This window comes from Hemiscyllium ocellatum, chromosome 19 (assembly GCF_020745735.1).
Source record: "Hemiscyllium ocellatum isolate sHemOce1 chromosome 19, sHemOce1.pat.X.cur, whole genome shotgun sequence".
NCBI classification, from domain to species: domain Eukaryota; kingdom Metazoa; phylum Chordata; class Chondrichthyes; order Orectolobiformes; family Hemiscylliidae; genus Hemiscyllium; species Hemiscyllium ocellatum.
In genome coordinates this window covers 67,194,528-67,209,537 of record NC_083419.1, presented here as the reverse complement: position 1 = coordinate 67,209,537, position 15,010 = coordinate 67,194,528, and the positions used below count along the sequence as shown (strand labels likewise).

Genomic DNA, 15,010 nt, shown 5'->3' with positions numbered 1-15,010 from the left:
TCAAAACTGATATTCAAAATCTGTGACTGTTCTGCCCATCAGTATGATTTCTTTATGCTTGGCTGTAGTTCAAGTTTGAACAGTTGGATCCAGACTGGGTCCGTACATGGGTAAAAGGAGTGAGCTGAATGGAGATGATCTGTTGGCCTCACCTGTTATAATTGCTGGGTCCATCCAGCCACTCCCACTCTCCCAGTTCAGGCTGCTGCTGTTGGATGAGGTTGGTGCTGCATGGTTCACTGAAGAGCAGGAAGCAGCATTTGGTAGTCCCCCAAAATTGATGTTAATATTTGGTAACAGTGCCCGTAGACCATCCTGCCACTCTTTCACATTTAAACTTGCCACATTACTGCCGCTGTCTGAAAAAAATAAAATAAAATAAAAGGAAAAACAAAAATTAACTGGGCATTGCCAGATTACTTTTGGATTTTTACTGGTCTTGACTCCATGCCACTTGAGGGGCCTTGTACTCACTAGTCTGCATTCAGCAACCCTGTCTACCTTTGGTTTGCACACATTAAAAGGTGGCATTTCCATTGTTACTGCTAGGATTCTCATTTGTGCCACTGCCCTGCTCACTGTTTTAGTCTTGCTGCAGAGATCACTTGTTGATCAAGTCTCCATTTCATTGGACTCACTATATTCTGTGCATTCAGTCTCCACAGGTTGACGCACAATCCCTAGTCCCTATCTCTTCCCCATCCACTGCAGTGCACACAAATCTCCTGTGCCGTGTTTCTGGTCATGGGTACGTGCAAACTACTCTGGCCCAGTGTGCATTTTCACTTGCAAAATCCCTGTGGTTGCAATCCTACCTATTAAGAAACCTTCCTGAATTCTAAGCCTTTGTTTACTTAAATCAACATGTATCTGCAGGCCATTGACATTACAAAGCCAAAAGCAAATGCAAAGAAAACATTTACAAGGCAATTAGAAAGTCAAGTGGTTTCCTGTATAAACTTTGGGTTCTGCAAGTTTTAAATGTGCATTTTTTACAAGATTCATTCAAACCAATTAAAAACGCAACACCAACATTCAGTCTGTTAACATTGCAACGTCACTGTACTCGGAGTAAATCACAGCTTCATCCAATTATTTCTGCTTGTTTGAAGTGGAAATAAAGAAGAAAAGAAATTCAGAGCAAGCGATCAAAGAAAACCCTTTACCACAAGGTCTGACACTGAACAGAAAGTCCTGTCTATAACATTGTCTTCAGTCACTCCTTTCTGTCTGCCTCTCAGAGACAAACGGAGGCAGAGCTGTGGAAATCCTACAAAACAATCGAATTTTAATCTGTTCAAATGATGCACACATTGGGAGGAGATTCTCAACACCACATCCATACTATTTCAAGCTCGTGCCAAATCAGTTACCTCAAATTAACAGCTGCAGATAATTTCATTCTTTGTACAGCTAATCCACATGGGGCTTTTGTTGTGCAATGGCAGCATCCCTACCTCTAGACCAGGAGGCCCAAGTTCAAATATCACCTACTCCAGATGTGTGCCACAATATGTTTGCATAGATTCACTAGAAATATCTACAGCTCATCCACTTCAGAAACAGCCTTCCTCAGATCATGACCAAAGTGGCCACTTGGAAGGTTAGTATGGGTCAGCCGGTGCTGTTCTTCATAGTCTAATGGGAAATTAACAACTGAATCAAAATGAGTAAACATATCCCATAAGTTATACCACCATTTCCTTCACAGCATGGCATATCGACCCTTCTATTAACATTGCCTTCATTTTGAGAGCCTTCCCTTCCATCAGGAAGTCAATATATGCACATTTATCTCAATATTTATGCAGCCACTCTTAGCCTTAGCAGCTTTTCAAGCCTTGTTTCCTAACTAGCTTATTTTATTGAAAAACATCAATAGAAAAGAGATGAGCTTTTGATCAAAGCCAACAGCACAGACGCTTCAGAAAGGTCAAATTCAATTCCTACAGGTGCCATAAAACAGACGGTTATTCAGTCACTATAAACTGCTGGTTCCGATCATGATTTGCTTGAGAGCTAACTACTTAAGTAATTAGATGGATTGACTGCTTGGCTACAACAACCAAATGTATTTTTCTTATCTGAATAAGAGTCATAATAAATAACTGAAATCGGAGAACACAATTTATTTCTGGAAATGCAGATGATGTTTTGGTCAAGTATGCTTTATTCAATACTTGTCAAATTGAACAAAATATCAAAGACAGGAAAGTTGAACCGAACAGGTTTTCAATAGTTTTAAGCTTGAAAAATGCTCCGTCTGACATTTACAAACCTGCTTGAGGAGCTCTCAGAAAAACTGATGAGCTACAGATCAGTCGATAGCCTTTTAAAATAATTGCCGGCACATGCTCACATTTGTATACAGAAATTAAAGTTACTTCAGATGCAAGTTGAGCTGTAATGGATACGACCCAACTGGTAGAATGCACCAGGGAGCAATTGTCCACCACATCCCTATTTAATTCAGGAAGAATAAAGGTCAATTCTGGACAAGCTCAGGCCGCACATTCCAAAGACTGGTATATGCAGCTTTTCACAATAGGTAGAATTACATGAACAAACAATTTAAGATCAGTTAGACATGCAATGTGGCTCACTTATAGTTCCTCCCTTACGCAGAGACTGATCCTTTGCAGGAAAAAAGGAAACGTCCAGGCACTGCATCTCTTTTGGATTAAACAAAGGAACGCTTGGTGCATTCTTCTTGGCAACACCTCAATTAGAGCTAACTTGCCAACAAAACAGCACCTTTGCCTCACGTAGCATAAAGTATTGCTCTATTTGAAAATCTGGCAGCGTGGCTGTTCTGATGTGTGTAAGGCAAAAGCTTTGACAGCCTCTCTCTCTCTCTCTCTCTCAACACAAACTCTGTACCACCAAGCAACTATTTTTATATTGCAAGTATGCAACACTGTTATACTGCTCATCAGAACAGAATTACTGGCACTGCTATTTATCACTCCGAACACTGCAGACAGTGGAATCAGAATTCATCGTAGCCCATCATTGGCTGCCAATTCTGCCTACTCAGTGATCATTTTTTTTCATTTGTATGATGTCGTCATTACTGTCAGGTCGGTATTTATTGCCCATCCCTAGTTGCATTTGAGAAGGCGGTGATGAGCTGCCTTCTTGAACCATTGCAGTCCAGCTGCTGTGGGTAGACCCACAATGCCCTCATGGAGGAAATTCCAGGATTTTGACTCAGTGACAGTGAAGGAATGGTAACATATTCCCAAATCAAGATGGCGAGCGGCTTGGAGGGAAAAGAAAAGGTGGTGGTACTTCCATGTATCTATTGCCCTTGTCCTTCTAGATGGAAGTGGTCATGAGTTTGGAAGGTGCTGTCTAAGGGATCTTTGGTGAATTTCTGCAGTGCATCTTGTCAATAAAACACAATGCTGCTGCTGAGTGATGGTGGTGGACAAAGTGAATGGTTGTGTATGTGGCACCAATCAAGGAGGGGGCTTTGTCCTGGACAATATTAAACTTCTTGAGTTTTGTTGGAGTTGTACTCATCCACACAAGTGGGGAGCATTTCATCACATGCCTGACATGCGTCTTGTAGATGATGGAGTCAGGAGGTGAGTTACTCATGAGCCTCTGACCTGCTCTTATAGCCACTGTGCTCATGTGGGGAGTCCAGTTGAATTTCTGGTCAATGGTAACCCCCAAACACAAGGTCGGTTTGCACAGTTGGTAGAAGTCAAAGTTGCTCCTCACTTGCACAAACAGGCTTTAAACAGCAATTTCACAAATGCTAGTCTGCTGTGCTTTGCTTCAGATTTGAAGGCTTTGGATTCAAGTAGCAAAATCAGGTCTATGAGCAGAGATACTTCAACAGATTAAAAACTCAAGTTTATGCAAAAAGCAACTTAAGGCACTTCAAAATTGCTGGGTGGGGGTGGGGGAAGTGAGAGGGCAGGGTCTTACATCAGAAATAAAGAAATTAAGGAATTCTGAGAAACTTCAGCTGAGACAAAGTCAGCTATCGATGGTGCAGCTAAGTGAGTTTGGAATGAAAAACTAAAGAGGAATAATGTGATATTTAATTGGTGGAACACGCAGAGGGATGGCAATGTGATATTTAGTTGGTGGAACATGCAAAGGGGAGGCAAATTATTTTGAAGTGTTTTGGGGGAAGTAGGTGCCATGATGATCAGTGAGAACAGGATGCCAGGTGAGTGACATTAAGTGTGGTTAAGATTTTGAACAAGGAAGTGTGGCTGCTGGAAGGTGAAAGAGGAGAGAGTTTGAAAACTGCTGGAAATGGCAATAACAGGAACAGGAAATTATGTAGTAAATTTAAGAGGGAAGACAGTATTTTCAGATGAAATGTTACAACAGTGGCACCTGCCTTTCCCTCCATCTTTACTGATCGGGAGGCTACTTTTTCCCCAACATCCTTTGCCTGTCCAGGTTCCACTCTGCATGCATCTCTCCTACCTTTGTTGAGAAATGCTGACTCATGCCTCTGGAGAATCTCTCAGATGCCAAAAAATACCAAATTGCTATGAATCAAACCCAGTCCACATAAAGTGTGGACAGTTTGTTTGCCTATGGAAGTTTCTTAGCTAATTACTCTACCTCCATAGAACCATTTTGTAGTTTCAGTCAATGAACAGAAAGAGGAATGGAAATGAGAGCAGATTTTTTAAAAAAAAATCTCTGCTTAAAGGACAGTGAGAGCAATTGTTTTAAATATCTGCTTTGCTGGTCAAGATTAGCCAACATGACTCAGACTGGTAACTGAACCTGCTTCTGTATAACTCAGCAAGATACCAGGCAGTGCATCGAGCAAGGGCTGAGGGGGCGAGCTGTTACTTATGTGTCGCATTGACTGCCTTGAGCAGATGGTTGACACCTTGTGGAACCTCGGAGTTATTCATACTTCACAGTGAGCTCAAGATTGGAACAGAATGATTTCTAACCATGGAAAACATACTGCAGGAATTAAACGTTCAGAGGAGCTTGCAGTTGGCAACAGGATGTATGTATTATGCTCAACTACAAGGATAGTTTTCAAAATTGTCCATTTAAACAGCACGTTTAAAAAAAGGTCAAGTGTTCCCCCTAAAGCCAGTTTAAAACAAAAATCAGGATGGCTGTGCATGGAACAGACTGCAGTTCTCTGGTTAAACGGGAATTACCATTAAAATCATTACTTTTTTGAAATACTTAAGTCTGACAAGATTGTTGCAATTTCACAATGCGTGTTTACATCAACATACAGGCAAAGTATGACAACTGCAATAGATTAGATTAGATTACTTAGTGTGGAAACAGGCCCTTCGGCCCAACAAGTCCACACCGACCCGCCGAAGCGCAACCCACCCATACCCCTAGATTTACCCCTTACCTAACACTACGGGCAATTTAGCATGGCCAATTCACCTGACCCACACATCTTTGGACTGTGGAAGGAAACCAGAACACCCGGAGGAAACCCATGCAGACACGGGGAGAACGTGCAAACTCCACACAGTCAGTCGCCTGAGGCGGGAATTGAACCTGGGTCTCTGGCACTGTGAGGCAGCGGTGCTAACCACTGTGCCACCGTGCAATGACCACATTAAATACAAAACCCCAGAGACCACACAGGTAGCCTTGTTGTTGTTTGAGGAAGGTATCACATGGGAGTTCCCTCCACCACCACCTGGGCTTGTTCTGAAACTTCCACCAGGGTCAACACATTTTGTTCCATACATGGCTTCAGTACATCCTGAGAAACAACAAAGTAACCTAGATATTTTAGATAATTCAAACTCACAATGGAGGAAATTCAGATTTCAGAGAAACATTTCTGTATAACTTTGAATGAAGTTTCCCTGGTGTCACTCAACCCAAGTGAACGTATAATGGAATAATTGAATGCTGTTTGTTGAAAAAAAGGGAAAGGAAGCAAGAAAGGATAGAGGGCCTGCAAGCATTCCGCCATCCACACAGACACTGAGGAGATTTATCGTCAGCTCTCAGCCGAGAGAAACTATAGCTGGATATTCCCAGTCAAATCTTGAGCTACTTTTCAATGTATATTTGGGAAAACAAAACCTGAACCCTGAAATGAGACACGTTTGGAAAGAAAGCACTTTTCTGCATTCAGTTGGGCCTCTAATTTTAGCTACCTTGAAATAACACGGGTGGTTAAGCAAAACTGGTCAACTTAAACATGGGCGAACAATCCAAGTGCCTTTCACATTGTGTTCATGTTGTATTTCAACAGCCCCAGCCAGGTCCTCAGTCACATGTTGTGCAGTAATAAGAACATGCAAAATAGCTTAGTGCCTGCTCTGCTATTCAATAAAATCATGGCAGGTCGTGAATTACAACTTCATTTATTCCCCTGTCAATCTATCTCAGACACCAAGATCAATCATTTTCAGACTTCAATATTCAACAATGGACACAACTTTCTCAGGTCAATAATCCCCAAATTTACAAAACATTGGAGTGAAAAGATGTACGATTTCAACCTCTTGATACTGTACCTCCGTATTTAGACTCACTGGCTGGGGAAAGCAGTTTCAGCACTCATTTTATGCAAGCCCCTCAGATCACCTCTCATAATTCCAAATGCAGTCCAGGGACAAATTAGTGAGCTGATCATTACAAGATCAAATCGAGTGAACCTTCCCTGTTATGTCTCCAGCACAAGTACATCTTCCCATAGACATGGAGACAAATACTGCACACAACATTCTAGATGCAGCGGCAAAGCCTGAGACAATTGCCCATTCTCCTGTACTGTTATTTCTTTATAATAAAGGCTCATGAGCCAAATGCCTTCCTAACTGATTATGAACCTCCAGAGCAAATTTTCTTCATTGTGGAGTACACCCAAGTCTTTCAAGTTAGATGTCTGTAAAAAGAAAATAAAGTCTGCTTTCAATCCTCTATGGCAAAGAGAATCTCAAAAGGCATTTTATTCAAACTGCAAACTTGTAACCAACTCACTTCACTGGTTTTTCACTCCCTTCAGCGTTAGTGTTCTCACAGCTTTATAAATACACTCCAAACTGAAAGCAGGACTGAAGCATACGACATAACTACACCTCCAACTAATCACAGTAAAGAGATTGGCAGGACACACAGCAGGCAAGCGAACAGCTTCGTTACCATTTAGTCAATTGGCTGAAGTATCCAAGTGCCAACCAAAACTACTTGAATTATTAAGCAAAAGGACTTGGCTTTACGTGGTGCAAAGGTCAAGCAGATCTGCAGGACAAAGGTAAGTTACAGTCCTACAGAGAGTCAGAGATTTTCTGACCAGTTGAATACTGAGAATCCAACTTGCAGAATAAAAATTTGAAGATGGTCTCCACTTACTCCAATCACAGTTTTGTCTAATCAAAACGGATAACAAATCACAAAGGTTTGACATCTCTCCCCTCAACACATTCAAGTTTCTTACCTGGAAAATCTTCTAACTCCCAAATAATCTAGGAAAGGCATCATACCAACTATTATCAGTTTAAAAACCAAGGGCACCTTAATAAACGAGGACTTGTTGTCAAGTTGTTCAACAGCCTTTAGCTCTGATCATTCAGCTATTCAGAATAATACTATACAAGATGATAGAAATTAGGTCAAACAGACAGAGTACAAGAATCGCATCAAGACACCAGCCTAGCCTAGGGCTGAGAAAGCAAAACAGTAAAAATTGACAGAACAGGAGCTGCAAATTAATGCTCCTGTGAGATGCAAGAAAGAAATTAGGGGAGCCACAGTCATTGCTTAAAAAAAAATCAGAAAATTACCCTGTAATATCAGTGAAAAACATGGGGTACAACCTGAAACCTTTAAGGAAATAAAAAAAATACAACTACACTCCCCACTGTTCATTGCTAAGTCCATTTCTCAGACATTTCAATCATTTCACTATCTGAAACATACGTACAGCTTCCATGGCCCTGAACTCTCAAATTTCAGTATTTTTTTACGAAACACATACCGAGAATCCATTTCCCCTTATAAGTGTGTCTCAGACCACATGACATGTGAAAGGATTCATAAGAAATTCTAATCACAGTAAAGAGATTAGAAAAAATTTCTTCTCTCAGAAGGTTGTGCACCTATGGAATTCTTCACCATCGAGGATTGTGGAGGCTACGTTGATAAGTCGATTCAAAACAAAGAGTTTTGAAATTACTAACAGAATCATGGATTAGTGGGAAAAGACAGGAAAGTAGAGTTGAAGATGATCAGATCAGCCAAAATCATGGCTCCTGTTCTGAAGTCTTATGAACCACTGCTCCTTTGCTTGGAAGCATTCATACTCTGAACAGCCGGTTTCTAAAATAGTCCCATTATAACTATCTTACTAGTTGCATCCTCACTCATTTGGTAATCTATAACACTTGCCCTCCATCCTTTCATAGTTTCCATGATTTCACTGGCTCAGCACTTGCTTAAATGCTCATCTCCAATATCTGATTAAAAGTGATCAAAATAAAACATTAACAATTCCTCCCCTTGCCACTAATGTCTGGCCTGGGACTAGTGTTTTATACTCTTATTAAAGTTAGTTCAATTTTCAAAAAGGTGTTTTCAAAAACTTCTTGTGGGAGCTAGGATTCAAGTTTAAATCCGATAGAATAATTGAAGAGATGGAGAAATAGCTTGGTAACTGCAAACAGGAAGTGTCATAAATGGAAAATGCTGCATCTTGAGGAAAGTAGCCAGTGGAGCTCTTAGCACTCAGTTAGTCAGACAAGGAATTTAGAATATTTTTCAATGATAGGATGGCATTGCTGCTACATTTGCACATAACAAATCACAATAAGGAGATAACAGGCAAAAAACTGGACAATTTGCATGGAGACTTTGGATTGTTAATATGTTAATATGACAGATGGTTTTTAATCTGCTTGCAAGTAAATAGTTGTGCAAGATAAAATCATCCAGTTTAGCAATAACCCATTTTGAATGTAAGGTGAAGGCTCCCAGGGCAAACAGGAGTACAAATGTTTTAAATTCAATTACTCAGATTTTCAACCTTGAGATGTAGAACTGAAGCTCAATCTGATTTAACATAGAACAGTACAGCACAGAACAGGCCCTTCAGCCCATGTTGTTGTGCCGACCACTGATCCTCATGTGTGCACCCTCAAATTGCTGTGACCATATGCATCTCCAGCAGTCTCTTAAATGTCCCCAATGACCCTGCCTCCACAACTGCTGCTGGCAACGCATTCCATGCTCTCACAACTCTCTGTGTAAAGAACCCGCCTCTGACATCCCCTCTATACTTTCCTTCAACCAGCTTAAAATTATGACCACTCGTGTTAGCCATTTCTGTCCTGGGAAATAGTCTCTGGCTATCGACTCTATGCCTCTCATTATCTTGTATACCTCAATTAGGTCCCCTCTCCTTTTCTCCTTTTGAAAAAAGTCCGAGCTCAGTCAACCTCTCCTCATAAGATAAGCCCTCCAGTCCAGGCAGCATCCTGGTAAACCTCCACTGAACCCGCTCCAAAGCATCCACATATTTCTAATAATAGGGCAACCAGAACTGGACGCAGTATTCCAAGTGCGGTCTAACCAAAGTTTTATAGAGCTGCAACAAGATCTCATGACTCAAACTCAGTCCCCCTGTCAATGAAAGCCAAAACACCATATGCTTTCTGAACAACCCTGTCCACTTGGGTGGCCATTGTAAGGGATCTATGTACCTGCACCCCAAGATCCCTCTGTTTCCCCATACTGCCAAGAATCCTATCCTTAAATTCTGTACTCAGCTTTCAAATTTGACCGTCCAAAATGCATCACCTTGCATTTATCCAGGTTGAACTCCATCTGCCACCTCTCAGCCCATCTCTGCATCCTGTCAATGTCCCGCTGCAACCTACAACGGCCCTCTATACTGTCAACGACACCTCCAACCTTTGTGTCGTCTGCACACTTGTTGACCCATCCTTCAATCCCCTCATCCAAGTCATTAATAAAAATTACAAACAGTAGAAGCCCAAGGACAGAGCCCTGTGGAACACTACTCACTACAGACTTCCAGGCAGAATATTTTCCTTCTACTACCACTCTGTCTTCTGTTGGCCAGCCAATTCTGTATCCAGACAGCTACGTTCCTCTGAATCCCATTCCTCCTGATATTCTGAATAAGCCTACCATGGGGAACCTTATCAAATGCCTTGCTGAAGTCCATATACACCACATCCACAGCTCGACCCTAATCAACTTTTCTAGTCACATCCTCAAAGAACTCGATAAGGTTTGTGATGCATGTCCTGCACCTCATAAAGCCCTGCTGACTGCATTTAATCAAGCCATGCTCTTCCAAATGGTCATAAATCCTATCCTCAGAATCCTTTCTAACACCTTGCAGACGACAGACATGAGACATACTGGTCTGTAATTGCCGGGGATTTCCCTAATTCCTTTCTTGAAGAGAGGAATTACATTTGCCTCTCTCCAGTCCTCAGGTACGACTCCAGTGGAGAGCGAGAATGAAAAGATCTGCGCAAGCGGCGAAGCAATTGATTTTTCTTGTTTCCCAAAGCAGCCGAGGACAAATCTGGTCCGGGCCTGGCGACTTGTCAATCTTAATGTTTGACAAAATTTTCAGCACATCAGCTTCCTCTATCTCTATCCATTTCAGCATGCATACCTGCGCTTCAAAGGTTTCATTCACTACAAAGTTCATTTCTTTCGTAAAGACAAAAGCAAAAATCTCTTAGGGCTTCCCCTACCTCCTCAGACTGCGCACACAAATTCCCTATGCTATCCCTGATCGGCCCTACTCTTTCTTTGACCATTCTCTTATTCCTCACATACGCGTAAAATGCCTTTGATTTAAGATTATGCCAGTGACTGTTTGAATGAGATCAGATCTGGAGAATTATGGAGTTAATAGAGTTGGGGATGTAGCTTATAAACACTGTCTCTATTACCCCACTCCCACCAATTGGGCCCTTGAAGACAAACAGGGGAATATATTACGGGGAACTAAGAAATGGCAGAAGAATTGAATTGGTACTTCAGATCTGTGTTCACTGGGGAAGACACAAGCACCTCCCTGAGGTAACAGTGGCTGAAGGACCTGAACCGAAGGGAATTTATATTTGCCAGGAATTGGTGTTGGAGAGACTGTTAGGTCTGAAGGTTGATAAGTCCCAGGGCCGGATGGTCTACATCCCAGGGTACTGAAGGAGGTGGCTCGAGAAGTCGTGGATGCGTTGGTGATTATTTTAGAATTCGATAGATTCAGGATCAGTTCCTGCGGATTGGAGGGTGGCTAATGTTGTACCACTTTTTAAGAAAGGTGGGAGAGAGAAAACAGGAAATTATAGACCAGTTAGTCTGACCTCAGTGGTGGGAATGATGCTGGAGTCTATTATAAATGATGAAATTACGACACATCTGGATAGTAGGAACAGGATAGGTCAGAGTCAGCATGGATTTATGAAGGGGAAATCATGCTTGACTAATCTTCTGGAATTTTTTGAGGATGTAACTCTGAAGATGGACAAGGGAGATCCAATAGATGGAGTGTACCTGGACTTTCAAAAAGCTTTTGATGAAGTCCCACATAGGAGGTTAGTGAGCAAAATTAGGACGCATGGTATTGGGGGCAAAGTACTTGGATTGAAAGTTGGTTGGCTGATACAAAGGAAACAAAGAGCAGTGATAAACGGCTCCATTTCGGAATGGCAGGCAGTGACCAGTGGGGTTCCGCAGGGATCAGTGCTGGGACAGCAGCTTTTTACAATATATGTTAATGATATAGAAGATGGTATTAGCAATAACATTAGGAAATTTGCTGATGATACTAAGCTGGGTGGCAGAGTGAAATGTGATGAGGATGTTAGGAAATTACAGGGTGACCTGGACAAGTTAGGTGAGTGGTCAGATGCATGGCAGATGCAGCTTAATGTGGGTAAATGTATGGTTATCCACTTTGGTGGCAAGAACAGGAAGGCAGATTACTACCTAAATGAAATCAATTTAGATAAAGAGGCAGTACAAAGAGATCTGGGTGTTCTTGTACACCAGTCAATGAAGGTAAGCATGCAGGTACAGCGGGTAGTGAAGAAGGCAAATAGCATGCTGGCCTTCATAACAAGAGGGATTGATTATAGAAGCAAAGAGGTTCTTCTGCAGCTGTACAGAGCCCTGGTGAGACCACACCTGGAGTACTGTGTGCAGTTCTGGTCTCCAAATTGGAGGAAAGACATTCTGGCTATTGAGGGAATGCGTAGGTTCACGAGGTCAATTCCTGGAATGGCAGGATTACCTTACACTGAAAGACTGGAGCGACTGGGCTTGTATACCCTTGAGTATAGAAGACTTAGAGGGGATCTGATTGAGACATAAGATTATTAAAGCATTGGACACTCTGGAGGCAGGAAACATGTTTCCGCTGATGGGTGAGTGCCGAACCATGGGACACAGCTTAAAAATACAGGGTAGACCATTTAGGACAGAGATGAGGAGAAACTTCTTCACCCAGAGAGTAGTGGCTATGTGGAATGCTCTGCCCCAGAGGGCAGTGGAGGCCCAGTCTCTGGATTCATTTAAGAAAGAATTGGATACAGCTCTCAAGGGTAGTGGAATCAAGAGTTATGGAGATAAGGCAGGAACAGGATACTGATTAAGGATGATCAGCCATGATCACATTGAATGGTGGTGCAGGCTCAAAGGGCAGAATGCCTACTCCTGCACCTATTGTCTATGTATTTTTGCAAAACCTGTTTGTGAGCTTTTGATAGGATATGCTTCCCAGAAGATAATGGCAAAGCAACTTGGAAGTGGGAGAGCATGTGTTCACAATTTCAAGGGGGCATAACAGTAAATTAGAAATTATATTTCATGCTCTTAAGACGTTTGACATTAACCATCGTTGATTCAGTTGCTAAAAGAAATTTGACCATAATTTTAAATTAAAAAGGCACACAAACTGAAGCAATCTGTTCCTGCCCACAGCAGTCATTTTCCACATTGATGAGTCAACTAATCTGCAACGGTGTTCTCCTTTACCAGACCTCTTGACTGCTAGCACATGAACATATGGCACAGCAACATGCCAAGTTGGACACATTCATTAAGAATCAAGGTTAGGCACGTAACAATGATGACACAAGATTTTAACAGGTATTACCCTGTTCTTGCCTTCATTCCCAGCATCCTGAGCACAGCTCTGTTCAGCCACTGGCCTTACCCCAAAGACGACCAAATAGTCTGCCTTCGGTAAACACCTCCCTCACATATACTGGTCACTTCACTGCTCTTCCACAAGTCATTAGATCAAAATAAAAAGTGACACGGTAGGAGGTAATGTATCACAGTACCATTAGAGCACAAAGTGCTGGAAAAACTTAGAAGGTCTAGGAGCATCAGTGGTTAGAGAAGCAGAGTTAACGTTTTGAGTCCATTATGACTGCCTTTCATTAGATGCCCGAGCGCTCCATCTGATTTCAACTGTCTGCACTATTTTGCTTTAACATGATTCAATTACATCTGAGGTGATCAGAAAATAGCTCAGCAACAAGAATGCAAGTTACCGCTCATGGATTTGCATCTCATTTGATCATGAACTTATAAACGAATATTGCGTAAACTGTACATGGAGTCAAACCCTTAATCTGTAACCAGCAGTCACCATCCAATTCTTCCATTGTACCCTTATGACTCTTGGATGCTGAAATGAGCGATGTTCAAACAGAGATATGTGCAATGAAAAAAAGCAAACCATGAAAGGAAACAAAGCTGCTGACACATTAAGGAAAGGTCAAACACCTAACCACTCTAGTGATCACCTGTGAAAAATATTTAGGGGTATGGAAATAAAACTGTATCCTAGCAACAGACAGAGAAAATACAAAAGCACAAGCAAAGAATCCCAAAAGTAAATGTTCTGTCTCTTGCCATGACTCAGTTGCTTCACTTAAAAAATATAGATGCTGGTTGCACTCTTCAAAAATCATAGCTGTACTTCTACATCAACTCCACTTTCTTGACCTACCTTGTATTACTTCATTCTCAAATCTATTTCCGGGACTCAGCCATGAACATATTCACAGACGAAGCACTTTTAGTTCTCGATAGTCAAGATGTCAAAAGAAACACAGGCCTCACGTAACAAGTTTGTTATCTCAATTCAAAACAGCTCACGTCTTACCCGCAGAGTCTCTAAGGGCCTGGCAAGTCAAGTGCTTTTTAAAAATGTTTAACTGCGATCACATCATTCTTAACTTGGGAGTATGAGTCCTTTTGTGTCTCACTCTTCACATTCTCAGCATCAACCTACTAAATTTTCACTGCACCACCCCAAAATGCATGCATATCTAGTCAGGAAAACAGACCCTGTATACTACTCCAGCAACAATTTCACCACAGTCTGTCTGAAAGTTGGGTCTTCCTAACTGCTCACTGCACTTTGCAGTTTAACAGAGATTCATGTGTAGTGGCCCCATGAGTTTTTCTGAACAATATTTACATCTGAAGGAGGGTCACTGAACCAAAAACATTAACCTTGCTTTCCATCCACAGACATTATCAGACCGGAGTTGCTCCGGTAAGTTAGGTTTCAGATTTCCAGAAGCCACATTTCTTGGCTTCATTTATTTGTCTCATCTTTGTTTATTTGGTGCAAAAACTGGAAGGCGTTTTTTATTAAAGTTGTCTACCCAAGTCTGTAACCTTGTTATGTCATCGTCACATATTTCCCTGTCGTCATGTCATTCGCAACATAGGCAACCATGTCTTTGCACAGCTTAAAGTAATTGTTATAAATGGTCAAAGGTTGAGGACCCAGCACAGTACCCTGTAGAAATCCACTTGTTACATACTCCCTAAACAGAAAAAGATCCATTTGTGCAAATGTTCTGCCAGCCAGTCAGTCAATCTTATAGCAATGCCAGTATTTCACTTCATATGCCATGAGCTCTTCCTAGACAATAACCATTCATGTGGTGGGCTTGTCAAACACCTTCGAGAAATCCAAGTACAGTATATCAATAGGCTCTCCTTTAGCCACAGTGTAAGTTACTCT

General features: G+C 41.7%; 1 protein-coding gene across 8 annotated transcripts in view; it reads right to left on the bottom strand.

Annotated features, from left to right (window-relative positions):
• LOC132824781 (CCR4-NOT transcription complex subunit 4-like) overlaps window positions 1-15,010 on the bottom strand; it is a 169,423-nt gene that overhangs the window by 15,868 nt on the left and 138,545 nt on the right. For 5 of the 8 annotated variants that reach the window (XM_060839508.1, XM_060839511.1, XM_060839510.1 and 2 more), the window contains one exon: window positions 153-359. The exons of the other annotated variants lie outside the window; for them this stretch is intronic. In XM_060839508.1, the coding sequence (XP_060695491.1) occupies window positions 153-359 (207 nt within the window). The remainder of the gene's footprint in view (window positions 1-152; window positions 360-15,010) is intronic. 8 annotated transcript variants of the gene reach the window in all.